The 21,298-nt window shown below is 41.9% G+C and overlaps 2 protein-coding genes across 2 annotated transcripts in view; one reads left to right on the top strand and one right to left on the bottom strand.

Moving 5' to 3' along the window:
* The window catches only part of LOC138963246 (E3 ubiquitin-protein ligase MARCHF6-like), a 29,122-nt gene extending 13,043 nt beyond the window's left edge, over nt 1-16,079 (top strand). The window contains exons 14-24 of the mRNA XM_070335311.1: nt 2,174-2,377; nt 3,938-3,988; nt 4,801-4,901; nt 5,288-5,471; nt 6,022-6,210; nt 7,586-7,655; nt 9,149-9,330; nt 9,726-9,950; nt 11,549-11,681; nt 12,689-12,824; nt 13,322-16,079. Of these exons, the coding sequence (XP_070191412.1) occupies nt 2,174-2,377; nt 3,938-3,988; nt 4,801-4,901; nt 5,288-5,471; nt 6,022-6,210; nt 7,586-7,655; nt 9,149-9,330; nt 9,726-9,950; nt 11,549-11,681; nt 12,689-12,824; nt 13,322-13,391 (1,545 nt within the window). The 3' untranslated portion in view covers nt 13,392-16,079. The remainder of the gene's footprint in view (nt 1-2,173; nt 2,378-3,937; nt 3,989-4,800; nt 4,902-5,287; nt 5,472-6,021; nt 6,211-7,585; nt 7,656-9,148; nt 9,331-9,725; nt 9,951-11,548; nt 11,682-12,688; nt 12,825-13,321) is intronic.
* Nucleotides 16,080-16,169: 90 nt separating this feature from the next.
* Nucleotides 16,170-21,298, bottom strand: part of LOC138963264 (poly [ADP-ribose] polymerase 2-like) — a gene marked incomplete in the record, with an annotated part of 18,080 nt that continues 12,951 nt past the window's right edge. The window contains 4 exon segments of the mRNA XM_070335335.1: nt 16,170-18,102; nt 19,216-19,340; nt 20,030-20,128; nt 20,874-20,973. Coding sequence (XP_070191436.1) covers nt 17,949-18,102; nt 19,216-19,340; nt 20,030-20,128; nt 20,874-20,973 — 478 coding nt within the window.

Below are 21,298 nucleotides of genomic sequence, written 5' to 3'. Positions count from 1 at the left end.
GTCCGCCCCGTGATCGGGAGGTCGTGGGTTCGAACCCCGGCCGGGTCATACCTAAGACTTTAAAATTGGCAATCTAGTGGCTGCTCCGCCTGGCGTCTGGCATTATGGGGTTAGTGCTAGGACTGGTTGGTCCGGTGTCAGAATAATGTGACTGGGTGAGACATGAAGCCTGTGTTGCGACTTCTGTCTTGTGTGTGGCACACGTTATGTGTCAAAGCAGTACCGCCCTGATATGGCCCTTCGTGGTCGGCTGGGCGTTAAGCAAACAAACAAACAAACAAACAAACTTGTTTTTGTAGACCCCCTAGCAAGAGTGATGCAACCAAACACCTTCAACTATAGAGGTTTTTGATGTTGTGCATTCATCCCCCCCCCCCCCCCCCCCCCCAAAAAAAAAAGTGTGTGCTGTTTTGAGTTTTAAAGCCAGGAGAGGCTCAAATAGCAACTCTTGAATTGCTAAAAATTCACTTTCAGCTGGTTAGTTACAAATATCTTCAAGTTTACAAGATTTTTTACTTTTGTGCATCTCCAATTTTAAGATTTTGTTTAAGCTTATAGGAGCTTCTAAAAACCCTTCTTGAAATGTGTTTACCACTTGTTTTTGTAGACCCACAAGCAAGAGTGATACAACCAAACATCTTCAAATATAGAGATTTTTGATTTTGTGCATTCCCCCCCCCATTTGTTGTTGTTTGTTTGCTGTTATCAGTTTTAAAGCCAGCAGAGGCTCAAATAGCCCCCTCATGAAATGCTAAAATTAATTTTCAGCTGGTCAGTTACAAAAACCTTCAAGTTTACAAGATGTATATATTATGCATCTCCAAAAAGCTTGTTTGTTCTAAAATTTACAAGTCAGGAGAGGCCACCTAAACCCTCCCTAAAATGCTAACATTCATTTTCGGCTGGGGGGCGCTGCCCCCTAGACCCCCCAGCAAGGGCGCTGCCCCTGCACCCCGCCAGAGCCTTAGCGGCCCCTGGACCCCGGCCTTCCAAAATGTTCAGTCCTGGCAACATTTTAGGCTCCCACCCATGAAAACCTGAAAAATCGAGGTCTTAAAAAGGAAGAAGTCTTACATTCGGGTTTTTAAAAAGGGGATTCCACTGTAGTCGATGAAAGATTACCTGCTATTCAGACGTTGTCTTGGGACAGAATTTTCTTCCACACAAAATTATGTTGATTGTTTAACGACGCCGTCAGGACATCAACTAATCGCGTATGAAAGAAAACTATGTCCCACAACAAAGTCTAAATAGCAATTATGTTTCACAGCTTCAATGCAGGAGAGAACAAAAACGTATTCAGAACGCATGCTTTGACAAGGCTAACCACAACAGCCATGCGTGTGGAGAGATCTACTTTTACGGAAGTGACGAAACAAAACTGAATGTGAATGACACCACAGTCTGTATCTTTTGAAGCATTGAATTTTCGTGACATTTTTCTGTGTCTGCATGCAGGAATACTTTGTCCTTTCCGCCGTCTTTGTCGTGTCTGTACACAACTCTGTCTTATTATTTCAGACTCACAGGCCTCATGAGCGAGCCACTTTCCAGTGGCAGCTAAACTCTCGTATGAAAACAGTACAATCTTCTGCATGCCGTTTGCAGTAGATCCTCAATGTTAACAAATTTGTAAAGGGATCAAACAAGTAACAGTGGCGAAATGAAAGCCAAGTATGCATTTTTCTAAGCGATGGAGGGATGATTGAGAGTTTGACTCCGTTCGTGTGAAGCTCCAGAAGTTTGGTACAGTGGTACCTGCGACGAAAGGACACCCTTGTACCAGTTACAAGTGTCCCTACATTGCAGGTGGCCTGTCATGATTTTGGGAAATCCAGAAGATGTCCTTTCATAGGAGATTTCCACTAATCAGAAGGGCCTCACATCGCAGGCACCACTGGACATACAATATCTCTCACGCTTGAGTTACTGAGTGTAAAAAAGGAAAGCGTGAGACATGTATTATCCTGTTCACATTCAAAGGGCTGTAAATGGGGACACAAATTTCATGTCTGAAAAGAGCACCGATGTTGACTGCAAATCATATCGTAAACAAATGAAACAGCACATGAATATGTGTTTGTTGCTGTGCTTGTTTCTTTGTTGATTTGCAGGGTTGTAATACCCTTTACATTAATCAGTAAAGATGGTTTACTCCAAACTTTGTTTACAGTCCATGTTTGACGCCACACTGAAAGATCGCAAGAACAGCTTTCACCTGGCACCGGGCACGTCCATGTTCATTCACTGGCTTGTGGGGATGGTGTACGTCTTTTACTTCGCCTCCTTCATCCTCCTGCTGCGAGAGGTGCTGCGTCCTGGGGTCCTCTGGTTCCTCAGAAATCTCAACGACCCAGACTTCAACCCTGTACAAGAGGTAAGGCACACACACAAAATAAATGATGGGGAGGGGGAGTTTGAGATGCTGGAAGCAAAAAACAAGAAAGGTATGTTAAGATATTGTCAGATAAGTTTATTTTCTGTATTAGAAGTGTTTGTCTCTCTGTTCCCTTGAAAGACCGCTAGGTCAAAGATCAGTGAAGGCTACATTTTGTTCTGTTATAAATATAATGTTCCTATAACATACCTTTCTTGGTTTTTACATTTAGTCAAGTTTTGACTAAATGTTTTAACATAGAGGGGGAATCGAGACAAGGGTCGTGGTGTATGTGTGTGTGTATGTGTGTCTGTCTGTCTGTCTGTCTGTCTGTCTGTCTGTGCAAGTGTGTGTGTGTAGAGCGATTCAGACCAAACTACTGGACCGATCTTTATGAAATTTGACATGAGAGTTCCTGGGAATGATATCCCCGGACGTTTTTTTCTTTTTTTCGATAAATACCTTTGATGACGTCATATCCGGCTTTTTGTAAAAGTTGAGGCGGCACTGTCACACCCTCATTTTTCAATCAAATTGATTGAAATTTTGGCCAAGCAATCTTCGACGAAGGCCGGACTTCGGTATTGCATTTCAGCTTGGTGGCTTAAAAATTAATCAATGACTTTGGTAATTAAAATTCTGAAAATTGTAAAAAAAAATAATTTTTTTATAAAACGATCCAAATTTACGTTCATCTTATTCTTCATCATTTTCTGATTCCAAAAACATATAAATATGTTATATTTGGATTAAAAACAAGCTCTGAAAATTAAAAATATACAAATTATGATCAAAATTAATTTTTCGAAATCAATTTAAAAACACTTTCATCTTATTCCTTGTCGGTTCCTGATTCCAAAAACATATAGATATGATATGTTTGGATTAAAAACACGCTCAGAAAGTTAAAACGAAGAGAGGTACAGAAAAGCGTGCTATCCTTCTCAGCGCAACTACTACCCCGCTCTTCTTGTCAATTTCATTGCCTTTGCCATGAGCGGTGGACTGACGATGCTACGAGTATACGGTCTTGCTGACAAATTGCATTGCGTTCAGTTTCATTCTGTGAGTTCGACAGCTTGATAAAATGTTGTATTTTCGCCTTACGCGACTTGTTTTATTCTGAATTTTGGAACATTGGCAGTCTATTTGTTTTTAGATATTTGAGAGGCTGGGCAAGAGAATGGCTGTTGAGAGGGATGGCTGATGCATGTTGTGTTTCCCTTGCAATGCAATCAAAAGGTCATGCAGTCATGGCTATTTGTTTCTGGTATTCTAGACAACATATAAAAACAAGCAGAATTAGCTCCTTGTGTAGAAAATAAGCCTGGTGAGCAGAAAGGCGTGTTGAACTTTCAGAAAGACTTGGAAACAAGGGATGAAATCAGAGAGGTTTAGCCCAGTGGGTCACTGTGGTTGGTTTGTGTATTTTGAGGACTCTCTTCAGCTGCAGTATTACAAATTTACATGTAGTTGTATACAGAGTAAATCTCCTCAGAGACAAGGTCATCTTACTAGCTTTGGTATGTTAATTAAGGCTGTATGATTTTGTCATTTCAGATGATTCACTTACCGGTGCATAGACACATCAGAAGATTTGTAGCGTCAGTGGTGAGTAACACTTTGATACTTTGGAGTTCTTCGCTGTGTTGTGGTAAGGTTAGTTAGAACAAGAGGCGAAGCCTTCAAGGCTCACGTAAGAAATCGACAAACAGTAACACAAACTCAATCACTCCGTCACACATACACACACACACACACACACACACACACACACACACACACACACACACACACACACACACACACACACACACACACACACACACAGTAAGCATAGGTGAAACTGTGCAAGAAAGCGAGACACTAGATCTGCCAACTAGTCTCGGCCCGCTCACAATAACAATGACCGAGACTTTCAGTAATTCCTTCGCGTGACGTCTAACCCTCTTACGTCATAATGTGACGTCTTCAAATGTTAAAGTTTCTATCACACACGTCAAACACTTTTGACCGAGACGTAATCTTCTTATGCGAGCTTTATCCATAGACTCGGAAATGTTAAAGTTTCTATCACACACGCACGCACGCACGCACAGACAGACAAAAGTTAGCATCGCAAAGGCTACACTTACGTGAGCCAAAAAGTAGTGACAACAGCTGAGTAACAAGGAGGCGGCTGATTTGTTCAGATCATGTATTTTCATGATAGTACAACAGGAAGTCTGTGCTCTTTTTTTAGAAGAATATTTAGTTGTGCAGCTAACATATGCCAGCAGATTACTTCTTAGTGTTAAAAAAAATCAAAGAGAAGTCAATATCAGCTGTATTAAGAGAGAGAGGGAGAGTGCGTGCATGCATGTCTGCTTTCATTGATTTCTATATATGTTGTACAGTCATACATGAAAAAGTTTGTTTTGCAGATAATCTTTGGCAGCACAGTGCTTCTGATGCTGTGGTTACCGGTGCGCGTGATCCGAAAAGTGTTGACTGGGTTCTTGCCATACCACGTCATGTTGGCCAGGTCAGTGAACATCAAATCAAGAGTATCCATTCCAATGTCTTTTTCTTTGGGGGGAGTATAACCTCCCTGCAAAGGAATTTTCAAGTTTTTTTGTGTGTGTTTGAGGCACTAGTTTTAAAGCTCAATTCAAAACAAATTTCATTTTGGTTTATTTTATTTGGTTTAGGCTTGCAATGAGCTCTTTGCACACACACACACACATGCACGCACGCACACACACATGTAAGCATACACACACACACAATGTTTTTATTTAAAAGTAACAAAGACTGATTTCTCAAACATCCCAGTGAAGTGAAAATTCCTCTCACTAAAACATTTCTCACTTCCATAAAGCTATACACAAAGAACAATCCCTTTATCCCTTTTCGCATTCTTTGTTTCAGTGACGCACCAGTAAGCGAGTTGTCTCTGGAACTCCTTCTGCTGCAAGTGGTGTTGCCGGCACTCCTAGAACAGGGCCACACGCGGCAGTGGCTCAAACGATTGGTCGCCGCCTGGACAGTGGGCCTGGCCTGGTTGCTTGACCTCAGGTCCTACCTCATCGGAGACGTTCCGCTGAAAGAAGGCGTAAGTATTTTTTAAATTTTTTTATTAATTTATTTTATTGAGCGGAGTGAAGAGTATATAAATAGGAAAAATTCATGTTTGTTAAACATGGTTATACATGACTGACCTATTAAGAACTCAAGAGGAAATTGTGTGTTCAATTGAAGATTTTGAACCCCTTCGAGACAGACACTCAACCTTGAAACACTCATCGTTTGCATTAGTAGTCCGTGGTAGCTAAACATCACAAGGAAAGATGCAGGAAAGTAGACCATGGAAATGATGTAAAATGATTGGGTGTTCACCTCAGCTCGTCTATGAAAGAACAGTATTTCTTTTATGTGTAAACTTATTCACTACTTCTTATTCTGCTTTCATGGGCTGAAACTCCCATGTACACGTGGTTTTTTGCACAAGTGGGTTTTTATGTGTATGGCCATTTTTACCCCGCCATTGAGGCAGCCATACGCCGCTTTCGGGGGAAAACTTGTTCATATTTTCTGTTGAATGCAGGCCACAACTGTTGGAAAGTTGTCAATTTTCAGTGTTGACAAACTGTCTTGTATTACAGGATAACATCATCAGAATGGATGAGCAAGGGATGGGTGGCATGGAGGGGGCGGGGCCCAACAACAACCCTCCTGCCCCTCAGGACGTGGGGTTGGGGGCGGGGCTAGGGGCGGCACACCAAGCAATGCTGCAGGGCGGCGGACCTGTCGGCTTCCAGCCCTACAAACGTCCCTCCTTCTTTGTGGCCAGGGTAAGTATGGGTGTCTGTGTTTTTGCAAGAGTAAAGATAGGAACAAGAGACTGCCTGTGAGAAGAACAAGAGCAAAACAAGAGGCCAAGCCTTCAAGGCTCACGTAAGAAATCGACAAACAGTAACACAAACTCAATCACTCCGTCACACATACACACACACACACACACACACACACACACACACACACACACACACACACACACACACACACACACACACACATACACACACACACACAGTAAGCATAGGTGACACTGTGCAAGAAAGCGAGACACTAGATCTAGATCTGTTTGTCTGCATGTAGCCTACTTACAGGGACACGACTGCCAACTAGTCTCGGCCCGCTCAAAATAACAATGACCGAGACTTTCAGTAATTCCTTCGCGTGACGTCTAACCCTCTTACGCCATAATGTGACGTCTTCAAATGTTTAAGTTTCTACCACAGACATACATACATACATACATACGCACGCACAGACAAACAAAAGTTAGCATCGCATAGGCTACACTTACGTGAGCCAATAACAATGAAAATGTACTCACCAGCAACATGGACAATAACAAATGAACAAGAAGTGGTTTTGACGTTATGTCTTCATCAGAAAAAAATACTAAAAACATAAAAGGAGAGATGACAGAAAGAGAAAGAAGAAAGTCAGTAAAGAAGAAGACAGACAGCACCGAACATTCAACTTTTTGGCTCACGTAAGTGTAGCCTATGCGATCATAACTTTGTCTGTCTGTGCGTTTGTGCGTGTGTGTGTGTGTGTGTTTGTGTGTGCGTGCGTGTGTGTGTATGTCTGTGGTAGAAACTCTAACATTTGAAGACGTCACATTACATTGACGTCACATTATGACGTAAGAGGGTTAGACGTCACGCGAAGGAAGTACTGAAAGTCTCGGTCATTATTATTTTGAGCGGGCCGTGACTAGTTGGCAGTCGTGTCCTGTAAGTAGGCTACATGCAGACAGACAGATCTAGATCTAGTGTCTCGCTTTCTTGCACAGTTTCACCTGTGCTCTTTCTGTGTGTGTGTGTGTGTGTGTGTGTGTGTGTGTGTGTGTGTGTGTGTACTGTGTGTGTATGTGTGACGGAGTGATTGAGTTTGTGTTACTGTTTGTCGATTTCTTACGTGAGCCTTGAAGGCTTCGCCTCTTGTTCATTGTTATCTTGTTAGAGTAAGGATGTTCTGTTTGACTGTTAAGTGTCTGTCTGTCTGTCCATCATCTCTCTATGTTTATGTGTATGTGGTTTATGGTAGTGGAGAGGCTGGGAAAAAAACAGATTAAAGTTGTTAAATCATTATTTCCAAGAAGTTTCACCATCTTGTTGGCATGTGAAGTTCTAAGATTACTTCTTCTTTGAACAGGTGTTGTGTCTCCTGCTCATGATGTGCGTCACACTGTTTGGTGCCAGTCTTCTTTCTCTGGTGGTTCCAGGTAAGATACTAGACTTTTACCTGCTTTGTTACAGAAGAATGTTAGAGGTGGCACGGTTGGCCTAGTGGTAAGGCGTCCGCCCCGTGATCGGGAGGTCGTGGGTTCGAACCGCGGTCGGGTCATACCTAAGACTTTAAAATTGGCAATCTAGTGGCTGCTCCGCCTGGCGTCTGGCATTATGGGGTTAGTGCTAGGACTGGTTGGTCCGGTGTCAGAATAATGTGACTGAGTGAGACATGAAGCCTGTGCTGCGACTTCTGTCTTGTGTGTGACGCACGTTAAATGTCAAAGCAGCACCGCCCTGATATGGCTCTTCGTGGTCGGCTGGGCGTTAAGCAAACAAACAAACAAACAAACAAATGGTAGAGGTGTGTATGCATACATTGATATTTCTGTTGGGCATACCAACTTGAACAAAGTGTCTCTACTAAGAGAGGAGTTAGTGGTTTGGTGAGATACAGCAACTGTTACTCAATAGAATTTCTTTCTCTCTTTTAAGCGTTAAATCTTGATTATTAGTACAACTGATACTTCACTGATTTTACTCGGGGGCCAAAACTGATTTGACTACAAACACAAGTTAGCCCTCTTCCCACATCAAACAGAACATGAGGTGTCCATTGTTTTACTGCTATTTGCTCTTTCCTCCAATATTGGCTGACTGTCATTTATTGTCAGATCAGAGAATATTCAACAATCCACAGATCTGCAGTGTCGTGGTAATTTCTCTTGATGGGAATTTGTTTTCATCCAGGGCGGGGATGTAGCTCAGTCGGTAGCGCGCTGGATTTGTATCCAGTTGGTCGCTGTCAGCGTGAGTTCGTCCCCACGTTCGGCGAGAGATTTATTTCTCAGAGTCAACTTTGTGTGCAGACTCTCCTCGGTGTCCGAACACCCCCGTGTGTACACGCAAGCACAAGACCAAGTGCGCACGAAAAAGATCCTGTAATCCATGTCAGAATTTGGTGGGTTATAGAAACACGAAAATACCCAGCATGCTTCCTCCGAAAACGGCATATGGCTGCCTAAATGGCGGAGTAAAAACGGTCATACAGGTAAAATTCCACTCGTGCAAAAAACACAAGTGTACGTGGGAGTTTCAGCCCACGAACGCAGAAGAAGAAGAAGAAGTTTTCATCCGTTTGCAGTAACCCGAAACAGATAGACTTGTAATATCATGGATGTACTTGTAGACCTGCCAACCCTCGTGAAGCCTCAAGTGTAGCACTTTAGGCCCGTTTTGTGACCACTACACGCAATTCAGTACCAGGACTCACACAAAAAGAACGAAGTGTTGCATGCTTGTGGTTATTTGGTTAATCTTTATCTTGGCGTAGCAGCGTAGCAATTGCTCTTAAACTGTAGCATGCCATGTTGAAAGCGTAGCAGTTGGCGACTCTGTACTTGTTAATGTTTTGTTTTGTATATAAAATGTAATCAAACGTTTCATAAACTAACCTTTCTTCTTGTTGTTTTCTTCTATCTGTTTGCAGTGTTCATCGGCCGTCAGCTGATGTCCGTGTGGATGGGAGACTCGAGAATCCACGAGCTGTACACAGCGGCCTGTGGGCTGTACATCTGCTGGCTGGTGCTGCGAGTGTCCACAGTTCTCTACAACTGGATACCGCAAGGCGGAGCGGTCATCGCCAACAAACTCAAGGAGTGGGCCCTTCTGGTAAGGCAATATTTTCTACTAAACTCCTTTGTGGTGTATATTGTAGGTGTGTCATTTGTTAATTTTGTTCTGCAGTCTCAAAGATTGGAATATTCAGCGACAGGCGCAATAGAGTGGATAAGACACCGGCCTCCCGTGCGGAAGGTCGTGGGTTTGAATCCCGGCCGCGCCTTGTGGGATAAGGGAGGAGATTTTTCCGATCGAACATGGTTTTCAGAGCACTTAATAACCTTTACATTGATATATAACATGCCATGTCTTTTGTATATTATGAATATATAGGACTTCTTTGAAATCAGGGGGGAAATTATCAATAATATTTAGACAGACTGTACTTGTTACTCCACCGTGACAGCCACCGTAGCTTTTAATTCAAGTCACTCTCCACTCCTCAGGCGATCAAGTCTCTCTTCGTGGCCTTCATCCTGATCGGTGTTGTGCCCCTGCTGCTGGGCTTGCTGTTTGAGCTGGTGGTGGTGGTGCCGCTGCGTGTGCCGCTGGACCAGACCCCCGTCTTCTTCCCCTGGCAGGACTGGGCGCTGGGCGTGCTGCACACCAAGATCATCTGCGCCATCACCATGATGGGCCCGCAGTGGTGGCTCAAGCGCGTCATGGAACAGGTGAACATTCTTTTCTGTTGGTGTTTGAAGAGTTCAGGGCTGAGGTGCACGAAGCAAAACTGGGTGCCTCCCAACTGGGTCAGATCAGGCCGCGGGATCTGATTGGTTGAAATCACAACAAATCTCAGTTTCAACCTATCGGACCCTGCAGTTTGTTCCCACCCATTTGGTATCACCTGTGGCAATCATGTCATGTAGCAGGTAGAAAAAGACACAAGGAAAATACACTCGACTCCACTTAGCTCGACCCCGCTTAGCTCGTCCGCCGTTTAGCTCGTCGCCATATTTTTTCCCCGGGCTGACGTCCTTCTTTGTATCTGTAAAATTAAGCTGGTTAGCTCGTCCGCCGGTTAGCTCGTCCGCCGCTTTGCTCGACCAAACTTTCCAGTCCCAAGGCATGGTGTGACGTCATTTACGCCGGATAGCTCGTCTTAACGACATTGTGTCGTCAGCGATGACGTCTTCTGACAGGATGACAGTAACAAAAGAACGTTCCATAAACTGCCAGACTTTTTGAATTGAATGTCAAAGAAGAAAACATGCGCTGTTTATCTGATTTTGCTACTTTGTTTCAATTTTCTCCCACAATGGTGTGTGTGTTTTGTGTGTGTGTGTATGTAAGCACGCAAATGAGTTAGTGCTTTTTTTGCGTGTGTGTTTAACTTTTTTCTGGCGCCGTGTTTACTTGGTTTTTCATTTAAAATTCTTCTCATTGGACTGCTTATTTTTGGATTTAATAAAAAAATCCCAAGAAATGTGCTTTCTGTTTCATGGTTTACATCTCTCTCTCTCTCTCTCTCTCTCTCTCTCTCTCTCTCTCTCTCTCTCTCTCTCTCTCTCTCTCTCTCTCTCTTCTGCCTATCTCTCTGTTATTTTCATAGTAACACATGTTACAAACCCAATATGCGAAACGAATATAAACTCTATCAACATCTTACCGAGTCTATGAACAGAAATTCGTCATTTGACCATTGCACATCATAGCTCCTACTCCATGGTGATGAAAGGATTACTTCTGGTTTGTAGACACGGTAAAATGTCATGTTGTGAACAAAGGGCTATTCGAGGATGATCTACTAGATTGATAGTTATCTCAGAACCTGATACACCCGTTTACAAGTGTTTATGTGCTTTTAATATTGGTCTGGACGAATTCGCCGGATAGCTCGTCGCAGCATATCCCCCAGGGAAATTGGACTCCGTTTACCTCGTCCGCTGCTTAGCTCGTCGGCCGGTTAGCTCGTCGCGAATTTTTCGGTCCCGAGAGGGACGAGCTAAGCGGAGACGACTGTAGCTGAATACCACATGCAGTCATTGTAATAGGACTTAAGCAGTGACTCATGCATTTCATAGAGCATTTGAAAACAGTGCATAGCAACAGCAGAAACAATGTAAAAATTAACAATGCTTACACAACTGTGTCCACCCTAACCAGTATGATACTGTAATAGAGTTCACCGGAAGCAGATTCCAATGCAGCCATTTGTTTTTTCAAACCTCTAGAATCTGTATACTGTAAGAAGTCAATACCACACTTCTGTGTACCTGCAAATGTCGATCGTTAACATTTGTTTCCGTGCTACGTGTGGTTTGTTCAGGTGTACAATGACGGTCTACGCAACATGAACCTGCTGTTTATCCTGAACAAGCTGGCCATCCCCGTGGTGTGTTTGCTGGGCATGGTGCTAGCAATCCCCTACTGTGTGGCACGAACCGCCGTCCCTCTGCTTGGTGAGTCAGGGTAACGGAGACACAGTAGGTTACACAGATGGAGTGGTGGATGAGGATTGGGGGGGGAGGGGGGGGGGGGGGAAGGAGTATGCATTGACAAGAACCATGTAAGGGATAAGGAGACACAGTAGGTTACAGAGGGAGAGGGGGGGGGGGGGGGATGCATTGACTATCCTTCCTCTGCTTAGTTAGTCACGGAAAGGGAGATACAGTATTTTACATAGATGGGTGGGGGAGATGCATGGAAAAGGACCATTGTCCCTCTGCTTGGTGAGTGAGGGAAACGGAGAAACAGTAGGTTACTGAGATGGGGGTCGTGGGGGAGGGGGGGGGGGGGGGATGAAATGCATTGACCATCGTCCTACTTCGTGAGTGAGGGAAAAGGAGAAATTCATTGGCAGTAACAATCATCCCTCTTCATGGTGTGTGTAATCGCAGGAATAAACTATAGGTGACAGGTAAATGGCTAGGATCAACTTTTGAGGAAGGGAGGGCGAGGAAGAAAAAGTATCGGTGAGAATAATCGGCACTCCACTTGGTACCGTACTTTCCGGGTCATAAGGCGCGACTTTTTCCCTCGAGTTTGACCCCTGCGTCTTGTATAACGAAGCGCCTAATCCGTGTATGAAATACGAAAAAAATCAAAGAGACCGCCTGAGTACCAGTCAAACAACTTGTGATAATGCATGTAGGTACTACCCTGGCCAAGTTTCCTCTCAAGACATCAAAGAGACCGCCCCATAGGTTAAACTCGGTCACTGACCCCGGTGCAGGAAGTGTTTCCTCTCTCAGATCTATGACAGGGGAACCACCTCTCATAGCAAAAACTGGGTCATTGACCCCTGGGAAGGTCAGTGTCTAAACAAGGCAACCCAGCTATCACAATGGGCAATTGGGAGAGTGTTTGGGGGATAATTCTGAACAAGAGAAAATTTTTGGAGATGCATGTGTTACTTTGTAGAGCTGATGTCATGAATAGTGTTTATTTCGATTGCCTACTGTTGCAGGGTTTGGCTTTGAGACGCAGAACTTATTACTGAGGAGAATCTACCCCTTTGTGGTGGCTGTCAACTTCATCGTCGTCGTTTTCAGTTTTCAAGTGCGGCAGTTCCGTCGCCTCTACAACCACATCAAAGATGACAAGTAAGTGGACAAAAGCCATGGAATTTGAGAGCCACATGCGAATTTGGCTTTGCCTTAAGTGCAAATGGTATTGATGATCCGATTTAAAAGTTTAACCTGTTCACTGCCAGTAAATATTTTTATGCAAACCATTACATATACTTACCTGAATTGACAATTTTGTAATGTGCCCTTGATGTATAAATGAATACACTGCTCATGCACATATAGTTTGTTTGTACTTCTTCTTTTACTTTGTTCTTTATTGAACCGTTTGTTGCTCGTTAAGGCAAGTTACCCAGGACTTCAGCTGACGTCCTACAGGCAATGAAAGAGTTAAAAAAAGAAATGAAAAGTCATCCCCCCCCGTCTGCAAATTCAGGTTTTGGAAGGTTAGTTCAGTGCCATAGGTGCACTTTTTGAGACAGGACATTTGCTGAAGATTGGGTTTGTTATTTTGCTTGTTTGCTCAATTGTTGCAAAGACACTTTTATAAATATTTACTTCCCATATTGCAGATATTTGGTGGGTCAACGATTGGTCAACTATATGCCATTGACACGGAAAACAGAAGAACCTGCATCCTGATTGACCAGAAGTTCTGATACGTATGCGTGAATTAGTTTGATTGGATGAATGGAAAAAGAGAGAGTGGTTGTGCTTATGAATGTGAGAGAGAGAGAGAGAGAATGTGTGTGTGTGTGAGAGAGAGATCGAATGATTGAGTGTATGTGTGTGCGTGCATGTGTGTGTGTAAAATGTTCTGAGTAAGCTCATCAATTTGTTACCTATTTCAGCAAAGAAAAACGCAGTTACTCTTAGTAAAAAGAAAATTAAATATGTGCATTAATCACAAACCATCTTATGGGTTTTTTCCGCATGCCACACTTTTCATTTATGAACAACTTATATGCCGTCTATTAATAGTGTTGAGTTTGATTATTATCATTGCATGAAAACTTTTTTATTTTAAGTAATAATCAGTCTGCCTGTTTTGAGAAATTCATGCTCTCCCTTGTCCTGCAAACAGTGTGAAATTAACCTTGTTGTTGTACACATTTATTTTGAGCTGGTATGAACATTATTTGAATCTTGAAAACTAACTTTTTGTTGTTGTTGATTTTGTTCATCATCGCTCTGTTTTTGTTATGTTTTCTTTTAAATTGAAAGAGTAGCCAACACTGTTTTTCATGGCTCACACTAAAAGGATGGAAACTTCCCAAACAGCATACCGTTGAGTAACAAAAATGGGGCTTATTGCTTTTTCTTAAGATTTCTCATTTGCCCCCACTCTCTTTCCCTCTCTCGAAAAGAATGTATTTCTTCGATAAGATTTCTCATTTTCTCTGGCTGAAAGTATGTACTGTATTTCTGTAATAAAATGTATTACAGTGGAACCCCCCTTGTAAGACCTTCAAAAATCTGAGAAAATCAGGTCTTAAAACGGGGGTAAATTTACAGATCTTATGAACAATCTGAAAAAGCAAGGTCTTAGAAACCCCCCGCGGGTTAGGGGGAGTCCCATATTGGTTGGGACGAGAAAGAATTTACCCGATGCTACCCAGCATGTCGTAAGAGGCGACTAACGGTTCTGTTTATCCTTTTACCCTTGTTAAGTGTTTCTTGTATAGAATATAGTCAATTTTTGTAAAGATTTTAGTCAAGCAGTATGTAAGAAATGTTAAGTCCTTTGTACTGGAAACTTGCATTCTCCCAGTAAGGTCATATATTGTACTACGTTGCAAGCCCCTGGAGCAATTTTTTTGATTAGTGCTTTTGTGAACAAGAAACAATTAACAAGTGGCTCTATCCCATCTCCCCCCTTTCCCCGTCGCGATATAACCTTGAATGGTTGAAAACGACGTTAAACACCAAATAAAGAAAGAAAGAAAGCAAGGTCTTAGAAAAGGAGGAAGTCTTAAAGGCATATGTACTCGATGACTATATACGCTAATTGCTTTACCAACAGCTGGAGACATGCTAAATTAAGTTCCCTGCAAAATATTGTGGTCTAGGACCCCTTCAATGTTGAGATATGTTAATTTTCATTTTGATCTGGATCGTCCTATTTATAGATTTGGCAACACATGTAACGTTGATGCAAGGGAGCTAACACCGCGGCTTTGTTGACATCCTCACTTTTTCAGAGGCTAGAACAAGCTGTAATGCATGTATTATGGTCCGCGCATGGTGACATATCGTCATTATATGGTCTTATGGTGCGTTTGACATCGATTATGGGCAAACTACACTTTGTAAACACGGGAGCGCGTACATATGCCTTTAAATTTGGGGGTCCTAAAAGGGGGTTCCACTGTATTTTTCATCTCTCTCAAAGAATGTAGTTTATCATTGGTGCATCATGTCAGCGGAACTTTAATTCTGAAATGTTTGTTTGTGATGTAAGAACACAGTTGAAGTTGTGAGAGAGTGTGTGCTTTTGTGCTTGTGCTGTTGTGTCTGAAAGAAGTGAGAAATGTACATATGGGGGGAGGGGGAGGGGGGGCAAGTACTTGTGTGAACATTATTATATATATGGGTTTTGGGGGATTGTCAGTTTGATAACAGTGCAATGATCGACTCAACATGCCATACAGTGTTGTCACTTGTGTATAGAAATATTTATCATTCGCGCCTTGGTCTGAAAGTTACACATAATTATGGGGATAGACCCAAAGCAACACACCTCATTGACTTTGTCAAATTGGACTAAATTACTGTTTCAAGTACATTTTTAGCATTCTTTCTTCTCAATTTGAAAGATTAACCTCATACTATTGGTGGAATTAATGTATAAAAACTTATTATTTTTTACATACTTCTTCGAAAGTCCATTTTTAAAACTGTGTAGTTAGAAAGTCTTTTTGAGGAATCAAATAAAAAGTTCGAGTCTCCCTGATCATTCTGTGTGCTTTGGTGTGACCTGATCATAGGTTGTAGATATTTCTTTTCATTTGTAATAACAAAGTTAAAAAATCACTCGCATTGTTCATAAAAGTTGCATGCACACTACCCCAATGCTTGCTTTCAAGAGAGAGGACTTTTTTGGGACGAAAGAGTGAACAGCGTTACGTGTATTGAGACTGAATGCATCTCTCTACCTGTGTGCATGAGTGAGAGCGTTAGCCTTGCTTCGTTTGGGTAGGGTTCTCTGAAAACTTCCGCTGTTGAATATTGTGATTTGCTGTTTTCAGACTGTTGATGGCATCTTTGCTTTTACTTGTCACGATGTGGATGTTATTTCAGTTGAATGAATTAAAATGATGTCATTCAAAATTTCTGTGTTGAACATATCTTTTTTGAGATGCTGTGCCTTCACAAAACTTCATCGATCAATATCAAATCAAATCAACAAAAAATACCAACTTTGTCTTACATACTCTTTATTCAATCTTTCATCTATATCAAGAGCAGTTCTGACAAAACACAGGAGAATGTACTCTCTCACAACTGTCATCAGTTTTACAAATACACTGAGTACCTGCCTCAAAACAGTGGCCTAGTGGTAAGGCATCCGCCCCGTGATCGGGAGGTCGTGGGTTCGAACCCCGGCCGGGTCATACCAAAGACTTTAAAATTGGCAATCTAGTGGCTGCTCCGCCTGGCGTCTGGCATTATGGGGTTAGTGCTGGGACTGGTTGGTCCGGTGTCAGAATAATGTGACTGGGTGAGACATGAAGCCTGTGCTGCGACTTCTGTCTTGTGTGTGGCGCACGTTATATGTCAAAGCAGCACCGCCCTGATATGGCCCTTCGTGGTCGGCTGGGCGTTAAGCAAACAAACAAACAAAAACAAACCTGCCTCAAAACTTCCCAAGTCGGATGTGAAATTGCCTGGAGGTTGATGGTATACACTACAGTTTAGCACTTTGTACCCCACCTATGTTGACCAAGTTTTTTTTTAGCCGAGACCAGCTGTGCTGCAGCAGGTCACTCAGAATTGTAGTAACTGTGTAGTAACTGTATCAACATGCTGGAATGCAGGCGTTAGATCGACGTTACAGGAAGCGACTGAAGCTAACAGTCCGAGCGGATATATCCGTACCTGGTCAGATAGAGCCATATGACTATGAGTGGGTACGGATATATCCTTACCTGGGAGACAATGAGTTAGTCAATCGTGTGGTCAGAATGTCATTGCTGGTAAAAAAATAAAAGGTAAAGGTATACTTGATAGTTGGGGAGCGAGATGTTGGAGATCTGAACTTTTCTAGGGCCATCTTTATGAGGGCGGTGCCCACTCCTCTCCCTCGCTGCCTTTGCCTTCCCCACCCCTGAATAGGGTCAGGTTACCCATTTGCAGCTAGGTGGACTGGAGAGCACTCAGAAAAAAATTGGTATCTGTATTCGCCCCGGATGGGGATCGAACCCACAACCTCCAGTGTGAGAGGCAAGCTTTCTAACCACTGTGCCACTCTGGCTCTCATTGCTCGTACAGTGTATTCCATTTATGTAAAACTGCTCTTTGATACAGAACATGGTGCAAATAATTATATCCAAACTGCTGCCTTGGTATGTGTGCCTACTATAGTATTACATAAATGTTGCGTATACAAATATAAGTGCACCTTGAAAGAAAACAAAAGACAACACTACTGAAATGTCTTGTATGGTACAAAGACTTCTCTTTTAAGAAGCTGTGGTCTTACCCTTGACTGAAACATTTCTGAAACTTGACTTACTTGTGCCTTATGTTTCACACAACACAAAACCATTAATTTTGTGTATAGTGATTTACAGTCCTAAGTTTCTAAAACACTTACACCACAGGTACCACACTCAAACCAACATAATGAAGAGCACATGATTGTATATCCAATATTTTATCATGTACACGTGCACTTATCCAAATACACCAAGTAAACAAAATCTTGACAACTTGATCAATCACAACATCTTATGATTCAGCATTTCACAATAATTGAAGAAGTGGAAAACACTCCACAAAGATGCACAACGTTAAAAGAGAGCACTTAGATTGTCAGGAACAATTAAACTAATGTCAACAACAAAATGAGCAATGACAATGAGAATGAAACAACACTTAACAGCTATGAGGACCTTGCTCAAAACAGTGAAAGTTAATAATGAATGAAAAGGTGTCAGTACAAAAACAGTCAGTCAACCAAAGCAGCCTCTACGAATTTCACTTGAAGTTGAACTGCACTTTGAGAAGGTACTTCATGCGTATCTGTGCAGTGTCGTAAACGATGAACTCATTGTAGTTGAGTGTGTAGCCCTTTGGATTCTTCACCCCTGTGTCGGTTCCCTTGCCCACTGGGACAACGCATCCATCAGGCCTGTCGCAAAACAAAGCGACGTTAAATGTGTGAAGTTTCATTCAAAAGATTGTATATAAAACAAAGCAACCTAAAATGTGTAAAGTTTCATTCAAAAGATTGTATATTACCTGTTTTGCTTGCTTGATTGCAACATAATATGTGTAAAGTTTCATTTGAAAAACAAGTGTATATTACCCGTTTTGCTTGCTTGTTTGTTTATTGTCATTAGAATAGTTTTTTTAAATAAATAACATCTAGTGAGGGAAATTTACAGTATGGTTTGAGCAAATAGACCTTTTTCCCAATGCAACCTGCCATGGCTTACGTCACTCATTTAAAAAAAAAGAAGATCATTATCTGTTCATTGTTCAAGAATTCTTCATATCTATTCACATATACATAGGTGCAACCTGGAAAATTCCAAAAACCGGCAAAAGTTGGGGTCCAAGCTTTTTTAGTATTTAAAATGCCAAAAAAACCCTCTCCTGGAACAAAAACATCGGCAGCCGATGAAACCAAAAACCGGCTGCCGGCTACACGCCGGCAGAGTTGCACCCATGCATATAAAATGGTTGTATCAAACACAAATACTGTTTAGGAGAACAGCACAATTACAGGGTATTCATGCAAAGAATGAATGAATGTGCATCGCACAGAAATACACCCCGTTAGCCACTTATTAGTATTTAATTTTTAATTGAGTGAAAAAATTGTCACAAAAATACATGCACCTACACACACAAACATGTAAACACACACACACACACACACACCTCTTAACACGTGCAATTCATGCACAGCAGTTATCACTGTGAGATTAACCTGACCAAACACACATAAGACATAAGATTTTACTTCAACCACGTGCAATACACAGGAATGTTGCTTGGCTTGAATACATTCAATCACAACAAAATACCGAGTGCTCACCGAATTGCTTACACACACACCGAATAGCAAACTAGGCAAATTAAGCTTGATTTATTTTCGGTTAATTTGAAGTGTTGTCTCATTATTACATATCTTTGTCGTGTTTATTGCAATTTTTTTTTTTGGGGGGGGGGGGGGGGGGGGTAGAATTCATGTAACCCTAGGTTTAAAAAAAAAAATTTGACTTGACTTGACACTCACAGTGTTTTGTACGTGGAAGGATCGGGCCCTATGGCCCCACAGCCCTTCACACTGTGTTTGCCACTGGGCAGTTTGGCTGCGTAGTAATCTGCATCCAGCTTTTCGTTTATCGTTCCCAGTGACACCTACAACAGCAATGTCATCATTCTCATCTTAGCACTTGCATGGACAATAATTTCATATTAACAATCAACATTAAAACATTGTCATAAGCGGACAACCTTTACAAAACCTTTGGATTTTCATCAGCGTTTTGTGTAAGACTACAATAATAACAACCCGAAAACAAACAAAATCTCGAAAGAAGAATATAGTAATGATTTTACACAACATCCAGTCAGATGAAACATAATAAAAGAAGTAGATTTAAATAAAAAGAAAACACACCAGTAACCAGGATTAGGTACGTTTAAATCAATATTTCAGCATGTAACTGCCTTCTTCAGGATGGTATGAAAAGAATGGAAAAGTTTTATAAAAGGAGTAGAATATGTGTATGTATCATACCGTGTATAAAACCACAGAGTGGTTCAAAATAAACTCTCTCCATGAGACTATGCCCTTGGGTGGAGCAAAATTCACAAATGTACATTTCTTAATCTTACTAAGAGCACACTATGCAGATTACAAAAAAGAGAAAAAAAGGGAGAAAAAAAACAGGCTGTTTTAATGGGGAAAAAAATAAAATAAGAGTTGTTTTTTTATTTATTTTTGAACACATTTTTTTTTTAGAATTTTTCTGATATTTTACAATATATACATACATGGACATCACATAAAACAAAAGAGGGAGTTGTTAAAATGGTATCCTTACATCACAAAGCATCAGCAGTCCTGTGTTCTTCTGTCTGGATGCGAAACAGTAGTTGCCACTCTTGCTCGACATGTCCGCGAAGTACACACCTTTGCCAAACTGGAACAGATCAGATCCCACTGTTAGTGATGCTAAATCACAGCACAAACACAAGACATGCTACGTGTATCTTAAAAACACTTTGTCTTCATATTTTTACACAAGCAATAGACTACAGTGTTATTTGTTGCAAGAAATGCAAAGAAACTTTAAAATAACTCACAGTATAAGATCTGGCAGGCAATGGCGCAAAACAGTGCAGAACAATAGAAAGGTACTTGACTGGTTCTAGAATTCTGTGGAAATATGAAGGGGGGGGGACCAGGGTGTGGAGTTTGTTTGTTTGTTTGTTCGTTCATGGGCTGAAACTCCCACGGCTTTTACGTGTATGACCGTTTTTACCCCGCCATTTAGGCAGCCATACGCCGCTTTCGGAGGAAGCATGCTGGGTATTTTCATGTTTCTATAACCCACCGAACTCTGACATGGATTACAGGATCTTTTTCGTGCGCACTTGGTCTTGTGCTTGCGTGTACACACGGGGGTGTTCGGACACTGAGGAGAGTCTGCACACAAAGTTGACTCTGAGAAATAAATCTCTCGCCGAACGTGGGGACGAACTCACGCTGACAGCGGCCAACTGGATACAAATCCAGCGCGCTACCGACTGAGCTACATCCCCGCCAGGTTGTGGAGTGAGAAAGGTTTATCTATGCAGATGATAGGTAGTGAGCTGATCAAGATGGATGTCTGCCAGAAAATTAAAAACACACCAGAGACTTAAGAAAAAGAAAACCAAACTAACCATGTATCCAGTGACTGGGGCTTCTGGTGGAGCTATCCTCAAACCTTGACCCAGAATTCCTGCCCAGTTGGTCAGCCGCGATCCGTGCCACAGCAACATTCTGAACAACAATTTACATGACAACGGTCAAGATGCCAACAGCAGCATAGCATGAAAAAGGCAGTTCTTCTTTTCAACTCTATCAGCGTAAACATTATAGATGATGACTGAAAGGTTGAGAATTGACTTCAGACCTTGCACAGAATAGATGAATTGTAAAAATAACTCTTGGGGTTTGAATGGGTCGTGAAAGAGTGAATACCCTTGCCTTTTACTGGGACAACCATCAAGTTATTTGTCAGAGGAAAAGCAAGGGTATTCACGCTTCCACAACCAATACAAACCCCATGGAGTTATTTCCGAAAAGTGCCTATTGACAGAATGTA

The sequence above is a fragment of the Littorina saxatilis genome, linkage group LG1 (assembly GCF_037325665.1).
Source record: "Littorina saxatilis isolate snail1 linkage group LG1, US_GU_Lsax_2.0, whole genome shotgun sequence".
Taxonomy (NCBI): Eukaryota; Metazoa; Mollusca; class Gastropoda; order Littorinimorpha; family Littorinidae; genus Littorina; species Littorina saxatilis.
Note: the sequence above shows the minus strand (reverse complement) of the source record. Positions and strands in the feature narration are given on the sequence as shown.